Source organism: Eumetopias jubatus, unplaced genomic scaffold (assembly GCF_037043125.1).
Source record: "Eumetopias jubatus isolate StellerSeaLion01/CBP00866 unplaced genomic scaffold, mEumJub1_p1.0 scaffold_4, whole genome shotgun sequence".
NCBI classification, from domain to species: Eukaryota; Metazoa; Chordata; class Mammalia; order Carnivora; family Otariidae; genus Eumetopias; species Eumetopias jubatus.
Window position 1 is genome coordinate 155,813,039 of NW_028274810.1, and position 26,086 is coordinate 155,839,124.

The window sequence follows — 26,086 nt, forward strand, 5'->3', positions numbered from 1 at the left end:
GCAAGATCTGGTGGTCACCAGCTTAACCAAGTAGACAAGGTTGGCAACATCAATACTGGACAGCCTGATATCATGGGTCCTCTGATGATACAGAGCAAGAACACATAATGTTCTTGATGGAATTGTTTGATTTGGATACAATTATAAAGAAACAGAAGACTCAGAATGTTAGACATACTGGTCTTGATTATTCAGGAGATTCAATGGCATGAAAATATAAGGCAGATAGGGAGAAGAATCTTATATATTGAGAACATAAGAAACACATGCAAAATATGAAACTTGAATCAATCCTGGACAAAAATATATGGAGATATATATATGTATATATGTATATATGTGTGTATATCTATGTATATGTGTATATGTGTGTGTGTGTGTATATAAACATGTGTGGGACAACTGGGGAAATCTGAAGTTAAATGATATACTGAGTGATGCTATAAATTTTGAGTCCTAAATTAAACTCTCAGGTGTGATTGTATAGGAGAATGCCCTTGTTATTAATAAAAATCTGCTGTAGTATTAAGGTGAGGAATCATGATCTCTGCAGCCTACATTAAAATGGTTTTGCAGGGGCGCCTGGGTGGCTCAGTCAGTTAAGCGTCTGCCTTCGGCTCAGGTCATGATCCCAGGGTCCAGGGATCGAGCCCTGAATCGGGCTCCCTGCTCGGCAGGAAGCCTGCTTCTCCCTCTCCCACTCCCCCTGTTTGTGTTCCCTATCTCGCTGTGTCTCTTTCTGTCAAATAAATAAAATCTTTAAAAATTAAATTAAATTAAAATAAAATAGTTTTGCAAACGGGAAGTATATGCGTGTATGTCTGCATATGTATATATCTGTGTCTGTGTGTGTATGTGAGTGAGAGAGAAAGAACACACATGCAGGTATGGCCAGTTGCTAAATCTAAGTGAAGGATATACAGGTATACATCTTAGTGCTTTTTATAGGGTTTTAAATTTTTCAAAATAAAATTTTACTAGTAGTTCAGCATAGTAGCACCACTACATGAAAAGAAAAAAAAAATGAGTTTGTTGATCTTGTATCTCTGGCTCTACATGTCTGAACTCAGATTGATACTTTTTAAAAATACATAATTTTTAAAAATTTAGATTACTACAATTACAACGGAAACCTCAACTCTACTTTTTCAAATTCTGATATTCACCTCTGTTCGATGAACCATTAGCCAGTTTCCATCAGATGTCTGCTTGTGGAATTCCAGGTATGGATCTGACTTTCCAAATAGATCCTACATTTAAAAAAAGTCAATTATTCTCCTCTGAAACCATGTGAAACCACACTTTATACATGTTACATGTTAGCAATACCTGAAGTCTAACTCCATAGTACAGACATATACAGTATAGTAGTAAATACAAATCCCATCACCTTCCTCACAAACTCACAAACTTGCTGATGCCTACAAGGAGAACTATTAAGGCATTTGTGATAAATGCTCATAATCCTGTGTATCATACCTTTGCCTCTCAAAAAAACATGAGAACATGGCTTTAAAATATAGTGAACAATAGGACCCATAATTAATAAAATATGTTTTGGGTTTGTGTTCATTATTAAGAGTATTCATTCCCATAGCACTGAATAGTTTTATATAAATGACATCCCAAATATTAGTCATACTGACTCCATGAGGGACAGAGCTGTTATCAGCAATAAAATGTACTTGCAGGGGTTAAATGACTTTGGCAAGATCACACATCTAATGAATTCATGGATCTGAGTCTTGACTTTATACCTTCTATGTCCAATACTCTTCCACCAATTCCACACATTTCTTTACACAGAGAGGGAGTAGAGGTAAATATGTGAAGTGCATAATAGAATTATTTCAAGCGTACAAAGTACATCTTCTTTTTCCTCTGCAATTCACCACAGCACCCCTGTATAATGCTGAAACACAGTGAGTGCTCAAAATACCCTTATCACCATCCTCAACACACACACACACAAATACACACACACATACACAGAGATAAAATTCTGGAAGAATGACCAAATCACTTCCAGAGGTCAAACTCAAGTAGTGAGATTATAAATTATTTTGTTTTCTCATTTTTGTTTGCCTTTATTTTGAAATTTCCATACTCTTTAGAATATATGACTTATTGTCAAAATGAAAGGACACCTGTTAATTCCACAGTAATATATGCAGCTATGTCCCTGAATTGAAGATTTTTTGAGTCCTAAATTAAACGCAGTATTAAACTAAGAACTAAGATAATGTTATTTCCCTCCTCAGCAGTTCAATGTCAATCAAGTAATATATTTGGTACAGTCAAAAATATAAACACAGGGCTGGGGGTGGGGGGGAAGGAAGGACCTGGGTGGCTCAGTTGGTTAAGCGTCTGACTTTGGTTCAAATCATTTCAGGGTCTTGGGACTGAGCCCCATGTTGGGCTCCCCACTCAGTGGGGAGTCTGCTTCTCCCTCTGCCTCTATCCCTCCCCCTTCTCATGCTCTGTCTCTCAAATAAATAAATAAAATATTAAAAAATATATAAACACAGGGGTGCCTGGCTGGCTTAGTCAGAAGAGCATGTGACTCTTGATCTTGGGTCATGAGTTTGAGCCCCATTTGGGTGTAGACATTACTAAGTAAACTTTTAAAATATAGATATAAATATATATATACACACACACAAAAGTTACGCAGAACTTTAAAAAAAATTTTTTTAAGATTTTATTTATTTATTTGAGAGGGAGAGAGAGCACAGAAGGAGAGGGAGAAGCAGACAGCAAAGAGCCCAACTTGGGGCTTGATCCCAGGACCCTGAGATCACGACCTGAGCCGAAGGCAGACACTTAACTGACAGAGCCACCCGAGCGCCCCAGAACTTTTTTTAAAATTTAACCTTATCTACTAAGAAGAATCTTAAGAATCAATGTAATAAGCCTCTCTGTAAACCATTTTATAAAACTAATAGCAGCACTATACACAGAGAAGTTAACTTTCTAAAAACACATTAATGTACCCTGTCTGACCTATCTTAGAAATAAATCTCTGAGAAAGGTTAGAATATCATTATTACCATTTTGAAAGTCAGACAACAAACCTTTGAAAGTTCATTAAGATGTCAGTAGTAGAACTAAAGTAAGAATTAACAGTTCCTGACTCAGATCTCTAGAACATGTTAAGTGAAAAAAAGCAAGGTGGACAAAAGTGTATATATGCACATCCAGAGAATATATATATATGTCTGAAAGCATATGTATGGGGGCACGTGGGTGGCTCAGTCAGTTAAGTGACAGGCTCTCACCTTCGGCTCAGGTCATGATGTCAGGTTTGTGAAATGGAACCCCAAGTTGGGCTCCCCATTGAGTGGAGCCTAAGATTCTCTCTCTGCACCCACCCTGCCCACTCCCCACCCCCACTCACGTGTGCACACGCACACACACGTACTCTCACTCTCTCTCCCTCACTAAAAAAAAAAAAGTGTATGTATGTAGTATGCTACAGTTACCCAAGGGCTGAGGGTGGAGAATAAAATACAAATACATACATACATACATACATACATACATACATACATATCTATTTAGCTACATCAATATACACACATATATACATATATGTATATACACAGAGACATACAAACATACACACACAAAAAAAAACTTAGATTTTTTTTTAGGAAATTGAAAAATTAAACCATAAAATATAAATTTTAAAACACTATTACCTACAGGGACAAAGGAAGGAAAAACAGAGTGGACAGAGAAAGAAGCTAAATTTCTTGAATATATCTTGTTTTATAGATTTAGCTTTGGAACCATATAAATCTTTTATGTAATTATAAAACAAAGTTAAATTTTTAAAAATTAAAAGCAATCCCTAAATATCAAAAGCAAAATTCAAATGTGTCACTGTGATAGAATAACTAAAAGATTTCTTTAAAACACAAGAATTTGAATATATAACCCAAGTAGAATATATAACCCTAAAGACAAAAAGAATTTCAAGGAGGGGTGCCTAGCTGGCTCAGTCAGCAGAGCATATGACTTTTGATCTCAGGGTAGTGAGTTCAAGCCCCACAATGGGTGTAGAGATTACATAAATGAATAAATTAAGTTAAAAAAAAAAGAATTTCAAAGAAATCTCAATCTGTTTTCAGTAAAAATATTGTTAATTATAATATGGATATTTTTATTCTGAAAGTATTAGATATTATAAAAGGCAAAACAGATAAGCAATTATGTTAACATCCTTAGGAACTGAGATTTTCACCATAAGAGAAGGCAGGCACAAATATAGAATTAAAGAAGTAAGGCCCTGTAATTCTATATCTGAAATGGAAATAGTTATATAAATTTATGATTTAGTTTATCTTTAAAAAAACAAAACAGTCTTTCCTCTAATTGTCTACTAAAAAGCCTTGGAAACAGTAAGTGGCAATAATCGACAATAAGCACCCCTAGCACAAGACTGGTCTCTAAATAACAATTTCCACTAAAATATAACCAGGCTCTTTTTAATCTGCCAGTCTGGGGCAGAAATTACATAAAATAAGCCTGGAACATCTTGTCATGCCACAGAGCAAGGAAGCTATCCAAAGACTCCTGGAGATTTGCCAACTGATTTCAGGAACAAACTTAAAGAGGTTCCCACAGGCCAAAGTTAAGATAATTTAAGCATCAACAGGAGTTCACTGATAAAGAGTTCATAGCAATACTAAAAATAAAAAACAACAAACAAAAAAAACCCCCCTCATTGTCACATTTAGAGGATGATAGGGAACCAACTTATTCTGTGAAATGGTATATATGAAGGAAAAAAATCATACATTTTAAACTGCTTCCTGTACAATCATACCTCAGAATAAATAAATACCTAACATGGGTAAGAATACTTTTCTCTATAGAAGTATCCTCATTAATAAATGAAACAATGATAGCATGAGAATCTATTTAACGGATTCTTAATAAAATAACATATCTAGGTAGTATAATTATCATCAATGTTCACTGACGTCCCAAAAAGACAGAACTCAACAATGTGAGCCTCCTGATGGAATCACATGCCACCACCTATGAGACTGCCTTACCAACAATGCAAAATACCATTTTTGGTATTCCTCTAGATTCAGTTACCAGCTTATAGAAATCAGGAAATAAAGGTGGAGAGAGGAACATTTTAAATGACACCACAAGGATTTAATCAGCTATATGCAGTGTTACAACTTCTATAGGACAAAGTCCATTTCTTTATAGAGTAAGTTCCATGATGGATGGATGGATGGATGGGATGAAAGGAAACAAAGGAAGGAGGGAGGAGGGAAGCAAAAGAAAGGGGGAAATTTATGGATTAAAAAAGACTTGAAACATACCAAACAATTATACTGTTAAAAGAATCTTTGGAGGGGCGCCTGGGTGGCTAAGTCGTTAAGCAGTCCGCCTTCCGCTCAGATCATGATCCCAGGGTCCTGGGATCGAGCCCCGCATCAGGCCCCCTGCTCAGCGGGAAGCCTGCTTCTCCCTCTCCCACTCCCCCTGCTTGTGTTCCCTCTCTCGCTGTGTCTCTCTCTGTCAAATAAAGAAAATCATTAAAAAAAAAAAAAAAGAATCTTTGGAGAGCAACCCTGTTGGGACTCCTCTCACTCCTGAGAGCTTTTTCTGTATCCTTGCATAATAAACTTCTATCGCTTAAAAAGAAAAAAAAAGAATCTTTGGAGATACACCAAAATATTTATAGATGGAATGACATGATGTCTGCGAGGAGAGAAGATAGATAGGGGTGGTGATGAAACAAAATTAGCCATAAGTTGTAAGTGCTGAAGATGGATGATGGGGACATGCACAGTTTTTTAAAGACTATTCTATTTTTGTATGTTTAAATTTTTCCAAAATAAAAATAGTCCCTGGCTACTAGTCTAAGATGTTTGCAAACTAAATTGTAAGGTAAATGAAAATGATAAAAAAAAAAATACTGATTGGTTTATGTGATTAAGTATAAAATCACTCAAAGAATTATTCTAATTCATGCTATATACTAACTTGTTCTGTTATTATGTACTGTACTCATTCTTCATTAAAAATAAACATCGACTTCTGGAAGCAAAGAGAAAAATCCAATAGAGCATGGAATTTCTATTTCTTTCCTTAAGGTAATCCAACAATACTCTCTCAAATGCCTTTTACAAAAACATTAATGCTCTTAAGAACTCCTATTTTAATCTAGACAAGCCTTTTGATATCTAGAGGAAAGACGTAAAAGAAAATGGCTTCTGCTTAAACATACATAGAAAAGCAGAATTTGGAAGTAACTAAATATTCTAAGGGATGCTCAGATGATAGAGTTCATAATACTAATTGCATTATTATTTTTTCAAAAAGGAATCAATGTGAGGCAAAACATGATAACTTTGTGGACATGTGCCAACTACCCACCTTATTGTCGAGTTTTCTTGCCTCCATTTCAAACAAGACCACTCTGTTATCCTTTATTTCTTCAGCTGAAATCTATGAGGAGATAAGGTAAGTGAAAGACAATATGTTTTAGGGGTTCTGACAAACTCAGAAGTACTGATTTATTCTGTTATCTGATAATAGATACAATCGGTACTAATATAAATGAATTTTTAAATCTTTGATAAGAAAAAAGTACCATTCAGAAAGAATGATCATTATTTCTTTTATGTGTACAAAATATTTTCCCTAAATATGCCAAATCTGTATTATGCAACTTATTTTTCAAATGCTGTTGCCCAAACTGGATCTTCCCCATTCCAGTGAAAAATCAAAGCCCCGGAAGACTGCATGACCCTACTAAAGTGTGAGTAAATCATACCTAAAGAACACTTTAAATTGAAATATGAGATCAACATTTTTCATCCAATGTCACTGAAAAACTTACTATAGTTAAAAGCAAATTCCAAGCTATCATGACCCCCAAGAGCAATAGAGCTAACTACTATAATGTTCTGTCTCACAAAAGTCAACACCCCAAAGACACTTAACAGTCTTTAAACTAAAGCAAAACAGTTGCTTAGGGAAATGCCCTCATAATGACAATAACCCTCAAACATGAGGGAGCCACCCTTCCATTCTCAGACAGAGCTAAAGTTAGAAACTATTGCTCCAGGCAGTGATAATCTGGACAGAAACTATAGAAGATAATTATTTTATCCTATTATTTAAAGATACTTATTTAAAGTACAACATTATGTAATTTGAAATCTAAAACAGTATAAAGCATATATTCATTTGCCTAGGACCAGTAATTAGCAATGGAAAAATCTGAGTGGGAGGATGGGCAGGAGAGCGCAAGCACAAAAAAGATGGTTAAGAGTTGAGAGGTTCAGGGGCGCCTGGATGGCTCAGTTGGGAGAGCATATGACTCTTGATCTCCGGGTCATGAGTTCGAGCCCCACACTGGGTACAGAGATTACTTAAATAACTAAATAAAAACTTTAAAAAAAAAGAGTAGAGAGGTTCAATGGGCATGGCATAATATAAGATCCATTTGGGATGAAATCCATTATGCAGTTTCTGTCCTTTTGGTGGAACTATGTTTGCTTAGTAGATGGTCAAATTAATCCATTCAGATAATTAAGTCATTTCTCTCTAACATGGGGTTTTACACTTCCATGGGGGAGAGGCAAAGCATCACCAAGCTGCACCTGATTCCATGAGCAACTTAAAAGACTCAAAGAAGGAATTCCCATACTGCATTTTTCTCCTTCTTTTTGACCCAACATTATTTCCCATTTGTGATCATTATAAGGCAAGTACAGATTTAAAGTAATATTCAGGATCAAATGACAAAGCATGGCTATAGAGTATTTGTCTGATACGCACAGTTTCAGCATGTCCTATTATGCTAAATCTTTTCAGGCAAAAGACAAATATCTTATTGTTACCGTAATGTTCCCTTTCCCCGCAGGTCTGCCATTTTTAAGCACCAGGGGTCGAGTTAGCTTCTTACTGGAAACAATCTGTGAAAATTGGAAAGTGATACAAAGAGCTATTTCACTTCAGTATGTGAATTTTTAAGCTGAATGATTTCAAAAAGAGTTGAGTATAAAGTTAAGTCAACTTAAGTCATCAGAAATGGAAACATTAAGTCCATGCCTTAAAGATTTAGAGATTATAAAACACATCTACATATTTAAAACCCACTGGAAAAGATTTCCTAGGGGCTAGTCCTGGCAGATACAATCTCCCCAGCCACTAGTTTCTTTATCAATTACTTCAAAGTTTAACTTCTTCCCTGTAGTGGAAAAAGAGGGACACGTTCTCTTCACATATACCAATTACTGAGCTGAGAACCCTGTAGGTAAGAGGTGGGCCTCAGAACACTCAATACATGGGATTCAGTTTTTCAACTGACACATAATTTGAATATATAACCCCCACAAAATATCATTTTGATTAATATAGTAGACCTAAGTACTCTTAAATAGATACCTCTATCAAATTCATTATAATTTAGCTATGTGATTTTTTCCAAAAAAAAATCAATACTTGTTTAATTTTCTCTTTGATACTATTCATCAAAGTTTTAGAAAACTGATCAGCTTCAGCTTCATATTGTCCTTGAGACACAGGAAATACCAAGATCCCCAAACAATACATGGAAAAATAAACAAATCTAAGCACTGTCACCCGCTGAAAAACAATGACTCTTCCCTCCTGAGCCCTTTCCAGCTCTATTACAAATGGTCATGATCTCTCTTAATTGTTTTTTAAGATTTTGCTTATTTATTTATTTGAGAGAGGAACACGTGGTGGGGTAGGGGGAGAGCACAGAAAGAGGGACAAGCAGACTCCCCGCTGAGCGGGATCTCAGGACCCTGAGATCACAAACTGAGCCAAAATTAAGAGTCTTACAACCAACTGAGTCACTCAGGCACCCCGTGATTTCTCTTTAGGAGTCAGACTCTGAGATAGAAGCAAAATGGTGAGCCTACAGACACACCTCTACCCTGATCAAATCTGTCATATAGGAAAGACAGATAATTAAGCAACTATGGATGGATAGTGGACGGTAAGGCAGAGAGTACCAGGATGAGCACAGAGTGTCACTCCAAACTACTCAAGGGGGTCAGAGGAGGCTTACTCGGGGAGGAAGGCTTACACTGATGTACCCAGGGTTGAGGAATAGCAAGCCAGGTAAAGGGACAGCATTGGGCCATCGGGGATCTAGAGGGATCAGTCACGTTAGTTAGAACATCAGAGAAGGGCGCCTGGGTGGCTCAGTTGGTTAAGCGACTGCCTTTGGCTCAGGTCATGATCCTGGAGTCCCGGGATCGAGTCCCGCATCGGGCTCCCTGCTCAGCAGGGAGTCTGCTTCTGCCTCTGACCCTCTTCCCTCTTGTGCTCTCTATCTCTCATTCTCTCTCTCTCAAATAAATAAATAAAATCTGAAAAAAAAAAAAAAGAACATCAGAGAAGTTGCTGTTACTTTGAAAGTATTTATGACTTTAACATAAGAACAAAATTGTAGGGGCGCTTGGGTGGCTCAGTCTGTTAAGCCTCTGATTCTTGGTTTAGGCTCAGGTCATGATCTCAGAGTCTGCGCTCAGTGCAAAGTCTGCTTCTCCCTCTCCCCACCATCTGCCCCTCCTGACACCTTCTCTCTCAAATACATTGGGAAATAAAATCTTTAAAAAAAATTTTTTTTAAAAGAACAAAATTGTACTGAAATCTGTAAATAGTACACAAAGCAGCTAGAGCAATGGTATTATTTACTGAAGTGTCAAATGAAACACCTGTAACTCGAAAGAATTAATGGGCATTGCCAAAAACACAACAGTCCCTGCCCTTAGGAAAAATAACATAAATTCTATAATGTTCAAACCAAACATACGAATATATGAAAAAGGTCTGTAAAGTGATTATATACTTTTCAACCCTAAAAATTAAACTAATGAGCACTTATAAAAAATGCCCAATTCTCTGGTTAAAATTTAGACACAATATACTGCAATAGCTAATTATACTCACTTGTCCAAGGGTACATTCAAATTCTCCTAAGAAGTCATCATCATTCAGCTGGACGGTTTTGTTGTCAATGTCATAAATCCCAAATTTCAATTTCTGAACCACTTCAAAGTAGTAATCAATAATAAATGTCTTGGAAAATGTGGGATTCAAACAATTCTTAATCCTTTCTGTGCGATCAACCTATACTCACCCCCAAAAACAAAAATTTTCTTCAGATCAAAGAGCACTTACATTTTAGCATCTTTATGTACTACAGGTAACTAAATATAAGCGTAACAGACAGCTGAAGAAAGTTTCTATATGTAGATGAAAAATTCAACAATCAAGGACAAACTTGCCCCCAAAAACTGCATTAACAGATGAGATGTTTTCATTATTTTTAACGGTTTTAATAAGCGCTTCACATTATCAAAAGAGCAATTCAGATTGCTTTTCACCTACAGTATTTAACATTACCTCATACCACTGTTGACCGCTCGTATTCAAAAATAACACACATAAAGGGTCCGACTTCGACCCTACATCCATATCCAAAAGATTGTCACAGGAGACATTCAGCTCCACCTTCGTAACGCATTGGGCAGCCATCTCGAGCTGTGAGAAAACCAAGGAAATGAAGATGCTAATGAAATGGTGCCTTTAAGAAGTACATACATTCCCAGTGAAATAGCTGAATTCTTAGGACAAACTGTCAGAATAGGATCCGGAGTAAACTTGCTAGAATAAGACTGTTAATATGTGCCTCCTGACAATTCAGATGGGCTATTAGCCCATCCCAGTGATGTTGCTTTGGTCAGATTCTCTTGCTGGGATGAAACCCATTTAATGTATGACAATAAAATGCAGCTTTTAAAATGGCCAATAAGACATATTAATCTTCCTTTCACTTTACTATAAGTTTTACCATTCAGAAAAAGTCCAAATATAATCTTGATCTTTCACATAAAGGTAAACATAGTATTTAGGTGAAAAACAAAATGAATCAAACTACAACCTTTATTTCATTTGTATTCGTTTATTTAACAAGATACTGAGTGAGATATTTTATTTTCAAAGAATTTCGGGGGCACCTGGCTGGCTCAGTTGGTGCAGCATGAGACTCTTGATCTCGGGTTGTCCGTTTGAGCCCCACACTGGGTGCAGAGATTATTTAAAAATAAAATCTTTAAAAAAAAATTTGTCTAAGATTCAAACCTGGGGAATAAAAGACCCCAAATACCCTCTCCTTTCCCCACCCCATCCCCATACATTTTACAGCAGTGATTCTCAATCTTGGCTGCTTACTGGAATCACCTGCAGTTTTCAAAACCACTGATGCTGGAGTCCCACACAAAGAGATTTAACTGGTTTAGGGACAACCTGGGGATAAGCTCCTTGGATGATTCCAATGTGTAGACAAGGTTGGCAGACCCAGTCTTCCACAGAGAGATTCCAACGAATAAGCATGGCTCATGTTTCCCCAAGACTTGCTAAGAAATACCACAGTTAACCTAACTTCCACACACCCCTCCTCGCTCCAACTCCAACCAATATATGAAGATGACTGGGGACAGGGTGGAGTACTTGGGAGCTGGCCTTGAGAGCTGATGATGCATTGAGGGTGAGCTGCTTTCCTCCCTGAACCCAGGGAAAGAAAGGGACTGCAGGTGTCATCAAGAAGGGGACACAGGCATTGCATTCCTCGGCTGAAAGTCCACTTAGCCAGCTGTCTAGAGTGCAGTGGAGGCTGGTGATGGTAGGTCAGGTTCTAGAAGTAAGAAAGTAACTCCTCCCCTAGAGCTGCTGGTGACATCCTTAGAATATGGAGTATTTAATGCCCTTGACCTCCACTCTGAGACCAGCTGAAATTCTGGGACAACAGGAACAAATCCACTCGTCATCCTGTTACATTTAACAGGATATCTGTGCTGTACAAAATGCCTAATCAGGTCCGAAATGTTACGAATTACTATAAGAAGAGCCCTTCGGCAATGCCAGAAACAACTCATGTCTCATGGAAACTCTTTAATTACTCTAACAGACTCTAAAAATCATAGCAATCCTCAATGTGGGTCAAAAATCAAGGATAACATTTAGTATTTGTAAAATAATGAGGTCGATTTCATACTCTTAATAGCTAGAAATTCCTTTTAAAAGCAGAATTATTCCTTAATAAGAAACAAAATTCACAAATTCCCAATTTGCCAACTAAATACCCTACCCAGGTATTTTGTAAAACTAAACCTACTATAAATTCAGATTTCTTTGTTTTGCCACCTTACATTGTCAAAATTATTAAGTGCCAAAATACACAGTGCTGACAATATGTACTGAAGATATAAAGATCAAGGAGAGATCGCTGAAGCAGACAGAGGAGAATGAACAGTACCAAGAGTGTGGATGAGACTGACATTCCCTGGGCTTTGAAGGATTCCATTAGGTGAAGAGAGAGAGACAGCACAGAGGTAGAAAAGAATCAAGACATTAGAAAGCACAGTGAGGACACCTCATCATCGTGTGTCACAGAAATGAGCATCCACGTTGGGGGAAACCACGCTGGACAGGAAGAGGGTCAAGTCTGGTGTCCTGAGAGGCAGGCTGAAGGACTCGGGAGATGGATAAGAAGGTGCTACTGAAAGTTCTCAAACTAGGGATAATAGGATGAAGTGGCTTATTTTTAAACGTCACCTGTGTCGGGGCACCTGGGTGGCTCAGTCAGTTAAGTGTCTGACTCTTGCCCCTTCCTTTTCATCACCCCATATGACAGGCTCTGGAATCAAACAAATGAGTTCTCATCTGGATCCCACACTGACTTAATGTGTGACCTCAGGTGAGAGTCAACCTCCCTATAGCCCCTCGGTTTCCTCATCTGCAAAATGAAAATAATAACCATCCCTTTCTCATACAGTTGTTGTGAGGACTAAACGGGTGAATGTATTTAAACAGTGCCTAGTACATAGTAAGTGTTCCAAAGTTGTTTATTACTATTATATTATTTTAGGACTACCTGCCTCCAGGTCTGATCTTCTCCCAAGTATCCCATGTTTCTTTCTTTTTTTTTTTTTTACTAGTCTACTCCATGATGATTTCTCTAATTATTCCAACCTACACCAAGTCCTACACTAAGTCATATGAACTCCTGCTGCACTAATAGTAACAGGTAACTATAATATAGGAACCAGAACAAATTTGGAGTAAATTTGGAGTAATACCTGGGTTGAATCCTGCATCTGGTGACAGCTGTGTGACCGCAAATGAATTACTTTTTGAGCCTAGATTTCCTACATTTCCTATCTCCAAAAGGAGATACTGTAAGTAAACTTACAAATCGGGCATGTGCTGGGCATCTTGCTTTTCTTTTCTTTTTTTTGGGGGGGGCATCTTGCTTTTCATATCTAACATAGAATCTATGGAATAGATGTTAGTTGTATAATTTTTTCTTTTGCATAAGGTAGTTTAAGTCTCACAAGTTGTATGTCAGCTGTACCCAGGATAATGCAGTACCCTGTGAACAGATTTAGAATGATAGGGATTTCTTTTTTTTTTTTTAAAGATTTTATTTATTTGACAGAGAGAGACACAGTGAGAGAGGGAACACATGCAGAGGGAGTGGAAGAGGGAGAAGCAGGCAGGCTTCCCGCGGAGCAGGGAGCCCCATGTGGGGCTCAATCCCAGGACCCTGAGATCATGACCTGAGCTGAAGGCAGATGCTTAACGACTGAGCCACCCAGGCGCCCCTAGAATGAGTAAGGATTTCTAAAGCTCCTGAAGAACATGTAAAGAATTGTCTACCAGCAAGCAGAAAGCCCTCAAAGTTCCAAGGATGGGGAGAACTCAACAGAAAATGCATCATATCTATGCGTGAAGTCAGTCTCATAGCAAGGAGACACAACACGTCAGAGAAGCATTATTTTTTTTCCCTAACAATGCTCATACAAGAGCTACAAAACAACATGCCAGACACACCTGATTATTTAGTAAACTGTTGACAGTTACATTACTACATTGCTGTTAGGACACGAATTTCCTCTATTAACAGCATCCCCCCATGAAAATGACCCTGAATGCAGCCTCGTTTTTTTTCTAGAAACTCATTACGGCTGATAACAAATGGAAGAAATTACATAAACAATCAGGTCTGGAACCTTGTTAACAGCAACATTCACGATGATGCTCTTTTCATTTCCTTTCAGTGTCATCATCCAGCACATGATATACAATTTTAAAAAGAGCAATAGGGTATTCTTTTATGATGGAAGAAAACAAAGCAAATGTTTTGTACCCTTTGAGTATGGAAAATAGGAGATTTGGCCAGGATAAGTGACCAGGCAGAGGAATGTAGTGTGTATCACTAAAGAGTGATTCTGTGTATTTTACTACCCAAAAAGCAGGATGATAGAAAAGACAGAAAGAGCCTCTAGGAGTGGACAATAGCTTCTTACTACACAGATTATTTATTGGAGAATTGTCTGGTTTCTAAAATGAAAAGAACACCTGGAAATACTAAACCTATCAACCATTCTCCCAGTAACCCTAATTTTCCTGAACCAACATTATATAACACAAACAGTTCAAAGGAATTAAAAAATAAGACCCAATCATTGAATTTTATGAAATTTAAAGCATATGGTCACTCCTATGCCCTAACTGAAAATTCTTAAGTCTTGTGTGCTTTCTCTTTTCCCATCTTCCCTTAGAGGTACTCCTTAGATCTACTCAGCAGAGCAGATTCTCCCTAGTGCAATCTAAATCTCTCTCAACTGTGGAGGTGTAGAACGATCTCTACACCCACGGTCCCAACTACTTCAGGTCTTCTGTAGCTCTGCCTGCCTGCCTACTTAATGGTCTCCAGATGGGTACTCCCACTGTCATCCTCTCTTCATTCATATCATGATTTTATCACTTCTGATTTAAAAAAAAAAAAAAATCCAGGCCCCTGGGTGGCTCAGTTGGTTAAGTGTCTGCCTTCCACTCGGGTCATGATCCCAGGGTTCTGGGATCAAGCCCTGCATTGGGCTCCCTGCTCAGCGAGGAGTCTGCTTCTCCCTCTCCCATTGTCCCTTCCCCCCACCCCGTTTGTGCTCGCTCTCTCTCTCTCAGATAAATAAATAAAATCTTTTAAAAATAAAATAAAGGACGCCTGGGTGGCTCAGTCGGTTGGGCGTCTGCCTTTGGCTCAGGTGGTGATCTTAGGGTCCTGGGATTGAGCCCCAGCCTGCTTCTTCCTCTCCCTCTGCCACTCTCCCTTCTTGTGCTCTCTCACTCTCTATCTCTGTCAAAGAAATAAATAAAATCTTTAAAAAATAAAAATTAAAAAATTAAATAAAATAAATTAAAAAAAAAATCATTACTGGCTATCCAGGGCCTACCCTAGTCCAATTAGCTATACCTGGAATTCATGGCTCTGTCTACTTCTGCCCCTAGCCTGCCCAACTAAGTTTTTCAAGATCCATTTCAAATGACACTCTCCATAAAGCTGTTGCTGATACCCCCCCCCGTAGGGCAGTTATGGTACTGACACTATTGTTACTTGTCCACTATTGTTACTTATGCATGCGTGGCTCACACCCTAAGTCCTATGTGCTGAGGACAGGGACCCGTGTTTTACTCCTTCCTCTGCATCCTGAAGCACGATGTCTGGCGCAGGTTTTTCACGGCTGAAACAGCAGTAACTTTGGAGTCAGGAGGCTTGGTTCAAATTTCCTTCTCATTATTTATTTGTGTGTCAGCTTTACCAAATTATCTGTCTGAACCTCAATTTTCTCATCTATAAAATGGGATAAAAAAATTACCTGACAATTGTAGGTCTGCAGGGCACACAGCATTTTTAGATATTCTATGAATTGTAGTAATTATTATTTTATAAACTACTCAAATATTTTAATTGGTAGTCTCAGCATCAATGGCTTCTTATTCAATAGTAAGACATAATGCACCTTTCTCATCCTTGTTTATAAAGAACTTCTTAGAAAAATAATAAAAGAATGTCTGGGATTTACACAAAATTAATTTGCCAAGCAGGAAGCCTTTCTTATAGATAAGTGCTAATTTTCCTAAATCCTCTCAGTACAGTTTGTTTACCTGAGCTATTGCACAGTTGGCACATGGGGGAGGGAGGCAGAGCCAGGGTCAGTGAGTCGTTATTCCTCGTAGAACAATTGGGAGGGAGAAGTCAGGACCCAGCCACCAATGTCTTTAGTAAACTTCACTCTTTAGCTACTAAATGAGGAGGTTGGCAACATTACAAAGTTCTCAAAGGTTCCTCCTGGTTCTAATACCATGATTCACTGACTGCTATCCATAGTGCATCCTGCATGACCTCCACTGAGAGCAAGCAGGGGAACTTTGGGGCAGCTGGAATAGGGCCCAGCAACATCAGCAGGACACACCCCATGCAGTGTTTCTCAAATTGTGTGGCCCAGAACAGTAAAAATGTCCCCCTCAACCTCCCTCAAAAAAGTGGGGGAAGGGTAATATGGCAGTCAATTTAAAAGCTGCCACTACCTGGAGGTCCCGGGTCAAATCAACAAGTGTTTACATTAAGAGGTTACTGTGTACCCATTATCATGCTAAAGACAGTGGGGACATGATACAGCAATATAAGACCTTGGAACTCATTATAATCATATTGGGGAGATCCATTCATTCAACAATTATTTACTGAGTATCTTCTAAGGGTTCTATATGGGGTGGGGGAAGAATGCAAAGCAAAAGCAAAATACCTAGCTATCCACGTATACACAGAAAAAACACAAACAATATAAAACTGTGAGGTGCAGAGAGGAAGCAATCAAAGTGCCCTCAGAGCTGGAGAAGAAATCTACAAATCTCTATTTTTACCAAGGATTAAAACTATACTCCATTATAAAAGAATTTATATTCACGTTGCCACTTGCTACTGGATCTTTTTTATTTTCCCTTAAAGATAGAGAATGGGAGAGGGGAGAATGGAAAGAAAGAGTTAATAAATACACAGGGCCGGATAATTTCTTGTTTTTGCTTTCTACAAAATTTTCAAAATGCTTCCAAATAATATATTATCTTCTGAACTTTACAAAGGAAAAAAAAAACCTAGTAAATTGGGCAGGACAAGGAATTAGTACTATATGGCAAGAGGTCAATACATCAGAGCTATGACTATAATATCTGGATTGCCCCAGAATATGTTAATAATATTCAGCACATTGTTAACTTTCAAAACCACACATAGTGTCTATTAGGAAAAAAAATAATAATTTGCCCCAACATTTAAATTACTTGCCCAAGATAAACAAGCTAATAAGTAGCAAGGCCAGGACAAGAACCCAGATTTGCTGCCTATCATGCCAGAATGCCCTGAGAGCTCTAAAGCCTATAATTAATCATTACTTAGTATAACAGCAATATTCTTTAATTAATTTCCCTATAGCTTTTAGTTAGTATATCAAATGTAAATATTCAGCCTGACACAATTTAATATGATCTTATAAAATCATAGAAGAGTAATTTTTAGGCTACAATTATGATTATCTTTCTTGAACAAAGATAACCAGAATAAACAGTAAGAGCCCAATGGTGGAAGAACTGGAATGGTTTGTATTTACATCACAGCAGTTACTCTTCAGACAGCCCGTTACATTGCGAATTATTTCAGGCTAAGAAAGCATTTTCTTTTTGCTAGTCTCTACATACACAGATCTACATGGGGGACACAGGATCTCAGCGCTTTCTGAAGGCAGCAACATTAATTCTCAGGAATATACCACACTTAATATCCAGGGGAAAACTTACACTAAAGGAATGTACAGTAAGCTTGCCTTGTATTTATTAAGAAAGTGATGCCCTTGGGGCGCCTGGATGGCTCAGTCCGTTAAGTGTCTGAGTCTGCCCTCGGGGTCCAGGGATTGAGCCCTGTGTCAGGCTCCCTCTCCCTCTACTGCTCCCTCTGCTTGGACTCTCTCACTCTCTCTCTGTCAAAAAATAAAGTCTGAAAGAAAGAGAGAAAGAAAGGAAGGAAGGAAAGAAGGAAGGAAGGAAGGAAGGAAGGTGGGAAGGAAGGAAGGAAGGTAGGAAGGAAGGTGGGAAGGAAGGAAGGAAGGAAGGAAGGGATGACCACATTTTTTTTTAATCCCTGCAATGGAATACTAGAAATGGGGATAGATAATTAGAATTAGGCCAGGCATTAGAGCACATAAACAGAGAAAAGGGCACGTTTTCTTTTTAATGTGAAAAAGGAACCAACAGGAAGGGTCACTGGACCAGGAGCGGGAAAAAATGGGGTGTAGTTCTGTGTCAGTCCTACCACACATGCTCCAAGAGCTATAACTGCTCTAGGCCTCAGGTTTTTCAACGGTTAATTTTAAGAGTTGAGCCAATCACTTTAAGTAACTTCTAAAGCCTCTTCTAGTTAATGTTCTATGACTAATTTAATTACAGTGAATACAGAGCTTGTTAGGAAGTGGTACTAAAGGAGTAGAAAAATTTAAAAAGTAGAAAATAGCAGAAAATTTACAAGAACCAAAAAGAGAAATGGAAGGAAAGAATAAAATTTTCCAAATTCAGCTTCCATCTCCCACTACCGAAAAAGCTGTAGCTGAAAAAATATATATTTAGATACTTTCCCACCAGTTAGGTACCTTTGCTTGAAACTGTTATTAAATTCTCTCTCCCCGGATGACTTGAAAAAGTACTGTCTATCAACAAACAAAACACCAGGCCCAATCTATTAGGTACATGCAGCATAATAAGGAAGTGAGTTTTACCACCATCCGTGGAATGTCACATTAACTCCCAGCTCCTATCACAGCAGCAAAAGGAATCAGCTTTTGACCACCATTTTTTTAAATTAATTTCCAGATTCTTCAATAATCCTGAATAAAATCTAGATAGCAATGCTATGGCTGATACCTGAACATGCAGAACTGGGAAAAGATACATTTTTGTATTACTCTTATTTTATTTTCTTAAAAGATTTTATTTATTTATTTGTCAGAGAGAGAGAAAGAGAGCATGGCAGGCAAAGGGAAAGCAGGCCACCCGCTGAGCAAGGAGCCCATGCGGGAATCCATCCCAGGGTCCTAGGGACCCTGGGATCAAGACCTGAGCCGAAGGCAGATGCTTAACCCACAGAGCCACCCAGGCCTCCCTTACTCTTACTTTAAACACAGAAAGTATGGCAGTTTTATCCTGTCCTTATTGCTACAAAGTGAGCAATTAACTAAGGCCCCTTCCTTGTTTGTCTAGAAAATTCTTAAGAGTCTACTGATCTGTTCTATGATTCATAGCAGGCTATAGAGTTTACTTCACATGTGTTTCAGGTTAGACTGCTTTACTAATCCCTATGGCTGCTTTATACACATTTTGGAAATGTCACTGATTATATTGTCAAGTCTATCAAATGAACAGTTCATAGTAGATGCACTGAGTGTGGTGTTAATAAAAGTTAGAAGCAGTTGCAACAACTCAATATTGCCTCACTTTAGGAAACACGCACCTTGGCAAAATTAGCTACAAAGTAAGTATCTACAAAGTGAATCATCTTTTTTTTTTTTAAAGATTTTTATTTATTTATTCATGAGACACAGAGAGAGAGAGAGAGAGAGAGAGGCAGAGGGAGAAGCAGGCTCCCAAGGAGCAGGGAGCCCGATGCGGGGCTCTATCCCAGGACTCTGGGATCATGACCCGAGCCGAAGGCAGACGCCTAACAACTGAGCCACCCGTGCCCCCAAAGTGAATCATCTTTTACCAAAAACGGCATTGATAAAAATCAGAGCTACATCCCCTAGCAGAGAATTCCAGGATGCTCAGTTGAAAAATGTTAAAATTCTAAGGGCTCAGTGATATGAGGGCAGTTTGGGTATTACATAAAGGCACATCAATCTGCTGAGGCTCATGTCCCTTGGTGTTCAGAGCGCTTTAAGAACTCCCCACCTTCTGGAATCTCCTAGATGTTGGGCCAACCATCAGAACTTCCCACCCGTCCCTACCATCCAACTATGCTGAACTCAAAAAGCATGCTTCCTAAAACTCGGCTCCCTTCCTTTTCTTCTTAGCTGGGCATGTACAATATTTAGTTGGGCATTTCACATTTTGTCACTTTGCGCTCCTTTCCAGTTCATGGTGAACAATAACACAAAAAACTCTTTCAGTTTAAAGCTGGAACAACTACAACTACTTCATTCTCAAGATTTAAGTTTGTATGTTGAGCAGGGGCGCCTGGCTGGCTCAGTTGGTAGAGCATGCGACTCTTGATCTTGAGGTTGTGAGTTCAAGCCCCAAGTATAGAGATTACCTAAAAAAATCTTTAAAAAAATGATCGGGGCGCCTGGGTGGCTCAGTCGTTAAGCATCTGCCTTCGGCTCAGGTCATGGTCCCAGGGTCCTGGGATTGAGCCCCACATCAGGCTCCCTGCTCAGCAGGAAGCCTGCTTCTCCCTCTCCCACTCCCCCTGCTTGTGCTCCCTCTCTCGCTGTGTCTCCCTCTGTCAAATAAATAAATAAAATCTTCAAAAAAAAAAAAGATCAAATTTTATATGTTGAGCAAGGACTGCTGAAATGTTTATACATTTCCTGATTTCAAGAATATTCCGTTTATGGTTACTTAGCACATAAATTTCAACTGGTTTTAACTTTCTGGCAACCCCCTTTTATTTCCCAACCACAGTTTAATAATACTATTCATTCACTCAACACATATTTATAGAGTATCTACTGTGTGCCAGGTCCTGTTCTGAGGTGTTGGGAGAACAATGAACAAAACAAATAACCTGCCCTCCTGAGGTTACACTATAGGGAGAAAGACAATAAAAAAGATAAGTAAGGGGGAGGGGGGCACACCTGGCTGGATCAATCAGTAGAGCACTGGACTCTTGACCTCAGGGTCATGAGTTCAAGCCCCATGTTAGGCGTGGTACCTACTTAAAAAAAAAAAAGGTAAATAATCAACCTAATGGAATTATATAAGCCTGAAATGGTGAATACCTAAGATGGGGAAACCAGTCTCTTTTGAACACTATATATTATGTGATATTTAATGCACAGAAAAGAGTGTATGTAACATATGTGAGTTATAAAGTACAATAATCAAATAAACATCTGTAATACCACTACCCATCTTAGAATCTTTGAATATCTACATCAAGGGTCAGTAAACTTTTTCAGTAAAGGAACAAAGAGTAAATATTTTAGTTTTCGCTGGTCAAGAGGTCACTCATGGTCTCTGTCACAACTACTCAATCTGCCTTGGTAGAATGGAAGTGGCCACAGACTGAACAGGCATAGTTGTATTCCAATAAAACTTTATTTACAAAAACAAGCCATGGGCTGAATTTGGTCCACAGGCTAGAGTTTGCTGACCTTTGATCTAGGTCAAAGACTCTGAAGTGTTGAAATCACAGACTCTGAGAACATTGGAATCATAGGCTATTTGATCCAAGGGACCCTACGGTGTTAGTTACAGACTATTTGAATCACAGGATTCTAGAAAGTCACACTCGAACCTCAGAGTGTTAGAAGTATAGAGCTTCAGTTGTTAGACGTTAGAATTTTATAGATGGTCTGGACATTAGTCCAGGAGTTCTAGCCCTAGTTGATCAGTATGGTAGCCACTGGTCACATGAGGAGGCTACTGAGCATTTGAAATGTGGTGCCTCTGAAATGATGTGAGCATGATTTCAAAGACTGATCTGAAAAAGAAATGTGAGAACTCTCAGTAACTTTTCAGATTAGTCACATATTGAAATGATATTATTTTAGATATATCTGGTTAAATAAAATAAATCACTAAAAAAGGTTTTAAAAAGATAAGTTAGTAAAATATGTGGTATGTTAGGTGTTAAAAGTTCTAAAGAAAAAAATTAAGCAGGGGAGGAGAGTGAGAAGTATTGAAGGTGGGGTACACTTCTAGATATTTTATAAGCTTATCTTGACAACACAATCAGGAAATACCTGCTTTGATTTTCACTTCTTTTTAAATAATCCTGATCCCTAAACAGATGAAAATGTGTCCAACAAGTTCCTCTTTACAGTTGCAGATATCTATTTTAACATGTACTACCACCTTAGAGGAATAGTAAACTAAAGCTCAGAAAACTGAAGCAGCCTGATGAAAATGTATATTGCAACCATGCTGTGCTTTGGTAATTTTCACAGGAACCAGACATAATACAACCACTTGGTAAGAGGACATTTCAAAATGATTTGCTAAAATGAATATGTAATATTTCCTTCTAGTTTTCATGGGAAAACTGTATTAATATGCTATCCATCTAATTTATGTTGGTAAATTTGGCCAATAATACACTGATTTTAATGTTTTTTAAAAAATCTGATTGCAAAAAAAGATTGCCCACTCGTCAGCTGTTATATATTAAAAGAATACACTTCTCCAAAAGAATCCCAATATTCTTCTACTAGTTTCTTCAAATTTAAGCTAGCATAATCAACTTAAATGTAGTTATCATCATCTTACCAAATGTATATATAATGACTGGTTTTGATTATATGAGAAACTTAAGTAATATAGTTAAATAAAATCTATGATACTTTTAGGTGCTCATTTAAACCTCCTTCTCAGCCAATCTTTCAACAAATCTTCAACCACATACTCTACCTAATTGTTTGTTGGCTTTTAACCTTACTAGCAATCTTTATAATATAAATAAGAACATGAAGGAAAAACATTGGTGGCAAGGAAGCTGACCTGTAGGGTAAAGGCAATAGTGGGTACATTAAAGGAATGTCCAAGTCTGGGCTCCTCAAACTTGTCGAGTACCACCAACAGATGGTGTCATTGATCCCTGCTAAAAGAGCTGCCTCAGAGATGATGCTTTTGATGATCAGTGGTAGCTCATTACAGATCTTTGAAGGTCAAAATGTTATTTAGTCATATTTCATATCCAACACTAACTTTCTCAATTTTGCTGACAGGCATACTTTCTAGCATAATAAATCACTGACTAAAAAAAAATTTTGAAAAAGGAGAAAAGAAAACTCTAACAATAGTAGGAAAAAAACCACAGCAATAGTACAGAGATGGAGGACAAGTAAAACTATGTCTAAAGCTATACCAAGAATTGACAGGAGCTAGGATACAGTGTAAACTGGGTATCTGAACAGATGCTGCAAAGGAAATATTCAGGACTGCAGTGATAGCATTGGAAAGAGTATATAAAAAAATATTTGAATATGTATAAACTACCACAGATTAATCTATTGGTTTCACTATAATTGCCATCATATACGTCATCTGTTCTCAGTTCTCCTTTCTTATCCTTTCTTGCTTCTCTCTACCTATGCTCCATGCCTACACAAGTTTTGTTTGGCTCTGGCTGGCTGCACTCAGAGCTGGAGTTTGCTGACCCCAGTTCATGACAACAGCAAGATATACATAGCTGTACGTAGCTTAACACTAACTATGTGCCAGGCACTTTGTTAAGTGTATTACAAATATGATCTTATTTAATTCACATAAAAACCCTATGACATAGGATGTATTTTATCTCTATTTTACAAATGCAGAAACAGGCCCTAAAAGGTTAAGTAACCTGCCCAAGGTCACACAGCTAACAAACGTCAAAGCATAGACTTGAAACCCAGGTATCTGTCTTATCCCAAGCAGAAATGTTCTTTACATTAAGCCATAAAGCCTGTGCTCTGAAATCATACAGAGACCTGAATTCCAACCCCAATACTACTATTTAGCACTTGTGTAGTTTGGTAAATTATTTAATCTGAGTTCCGTGTATGAAACAATAACAATACCACCTAAGTTTGTGGTTGTGAGCATTAAATGAGCTAACATATACAAAAATTTTCTAGTACAGTGTTTATGGGTCACTGTAACCAAAAATCGCTACATTCAATCCCGCATTCCTTCTGATTCTCTGTTTAATCTATTGAGGCAGCCACAAAAAGATAACACCGAAGGTAAGCAGAAACTGTGGATCACCAACCAAGCGCAACGTTAATGGTCTATATGCTCGGTCTCCCAGAGGTTCTAGCATTGCAAAACCAATGCAACTGCACTTCTCCACGTCCCTGGTTGTAGTGAGCCCAAAACACTAGACAGAAGACTATGGGAGCCGGAGCTGGAACAGGAGCTCTTAGGACACCCTGTCTCACAACCTTCTGCTCTACTATGAAATCAAGAGTTACCTTTTCCCACTAGCAGCTTCTCCTAGAACCCCCGGCTGCTCTGAAGCGTGCCCTGTTCCTCCCAGCATTCGATTCAAAGCGTGGAACCCTGACCCAGTCCCTCACCCCACTGGGCGCTGCGGATTTTTCCAAGCGTGTCACGCTCCCCTGGGCCGCAGGCCTGACCCTCCCCGCTGGGGTAGGCTGGCGATCTGGGCACCGCTTGCCCAGGTGCACGAACGCAAGGCCCAGGAGTCTCCTCGCGGCCCAGAGCTGAGCCCCGAACTCCGGCTTCTCCGGGAGGCGATGGCTAGCCCCGGGCCTCCCCAGGCCGCAGACCTCGCATGCTGAGGTTAGAGAGTCCTCTGCGCGCCGCGGCCGACCCCACGCCGCACTGAGCCCAGGGTGCACTTCCAGCGCGAGGGCCGCGCGGAGCCTACGGGCCTGAATGGTCCCCGCGAGGGCTCTCTTCCTTCCCCGGGGGATCTGTGGGTTGCTGGGGTCCCGCTACACCCGCCCCGAAGCAGAGAGAGGCCCGCACTCACATCCCGCTCTCAGTGGTGTAAATCAGGTAGGGCTGGAGACCAGGCAGCCAGAGTCCACAGGGTAGCCGGGGCGCGGGGATTCACAGGAACCCGAGGCCGAATGGGCAGAGGGGCGGGGGAGGCGGGGCTACGGTGCAGCTCCGCCCACTACGGCGCTGGACTGGCCAGTACTGACTGGGTTCTGCACCTAGCGAGTAGACTGATGCTTCAAGCTCTTTAGGAGATCTCTTGCTTATGGAAAGCCCCAAGCTGATTTTAGACATTAAAATGAGTTGCTTCGTGCACAAAAATAAATTTCAGAAGGATAAAGGAATTAAAATATTTGAGAAAAATTATACTATCTGAAACCAGGAAAAAATCATCATGAGGGTAGTGAAATGCAAACTCCTAACCATTCTTATTTAGAGCGTTTTCAGTGTGCACACTACCCGACTCATTTTACATCCGAATCTCATTTAACTCTCACAATTTTGTGACGTAGTTAGTGCCATTAACCCCACTTCGCAAATGAGAAAACTGTGATTGAGTAACTTGAAGTTTGGTAGCTGAGTATTAGTCTACTTGCCTGAAGTCACAAATCCTTTTTTTTTTAAGATTTTATTTATTTGAGAGAGAGAATGAGAGATAGAGAGCACGAGAGGGAAGAGGGTCAGAGGGAGAAGCAGACTCCCTGCTGAGCAGGGAGCCCCATGTGGGACTCGATTCCGGAACTCCAGGATCATGACCTGAGCCGAAGGCAGTCGCTTAACCAACTGAGCCACCCAGGCGCCCCTGAAGTCACAAATTCTAAGTAAACTAATTTCAAAGCATCCTGCTTGACGGCTACTTGATGCTGCCTACAACTAAACAAACTACTACGGAAAATATTGCTACATTTGACGGCTAGAAATTGAGAACTTTTCTGCCCAAGGAAAACAGGGACAAAATCAATAGGCAAACACATGAGTAAAAATATTTGCCACAACCCTGACATTAAAGGGTTAGTATCTAAAGTATAAATTGATTTTTAAAAAATAGAAAAATGGCAAAAGATATATTTTTTTAATTGCACAAGACAGGGGCACCTGGGTGGCTCAGTAGGTTAAGTGTCTGCCTTCGGATCAGGTCATGATCCTGGGGTCCTGGGATAGAGCTCCACAGCAGGAAACCTGCTTCTCCCATTCCTCCCTGCTCCTGCTCTGTCACTATCTCTCAAATAAATAAATAAAATCTTAAAAAAATAAATTGCAGAAGACCTGGAAAATGAAACAAGTGAGGACTTTCCTAAGTTAAAAAAAAAGGGCTTTTAATCCAAAAAATGCAAACAAAACACTTTTAAATAATTATATCAGTGCAAGTGAAGATTCATTCATTTATTTATTGAATACCTTCTGGGTGCCTACTATGTGCCAAGCATTGTTCTAGACTTGTGATTAACCAGTGACAGAAGTGTCTATCCTAGAAGGAGAACAAATAATAACTTATTAAAAACAAATGAGATGGGGTGCC

At 38.9% G+C, this 26,086-nt stretch overlaps 1 protein-coding gene across 1 annotated transcript in view; it reads right to left on the bottom strand.

Moving 5' to 3' along the window:
- Nucleotides 1–24,705, bottom strand: part of CPNE3 (copine 3) — a 50,850-nt gene extending 26,145 nt beyond the window's left edge. The window contains exons 1-6 of the mRNA XM_028111441.2: nucleotides 24,599–24,705; nucleotides 10,420–10,557; nucleotides 9,964–10,143; nucleotides 7,878–7,952; nucleotides 6,406–6,477; nucleotides 1,167–1,250 (exon numbers count right to left, since the gene is read on the bottom strand). Coding sequence (XP_027967242.1) covers nucleotides 1,167–1,250; nucleotides 6,406–6,477; nucleotides 7,878–7,952; nucleotides 9,964–10,143; nucleotides 10,420–10,551 — 543 coding nt within the window. The 5' untranslated portion in view covers nucleotides 10,552–10,557; nucleotides 24,599–24,705. The remainder of the gene's footprint in view (nucleotides 1–1,166; nucleotides 1,251–6,405; nucleotides 6,478–7,877; nucleotides 7,953–9,963; nucleotides 10,144–10,419; nucleotides 10,558–24,598) is intronic.
- Nucleotides 24,706–26,086: the final 1,381 nt, after the last annotated feature.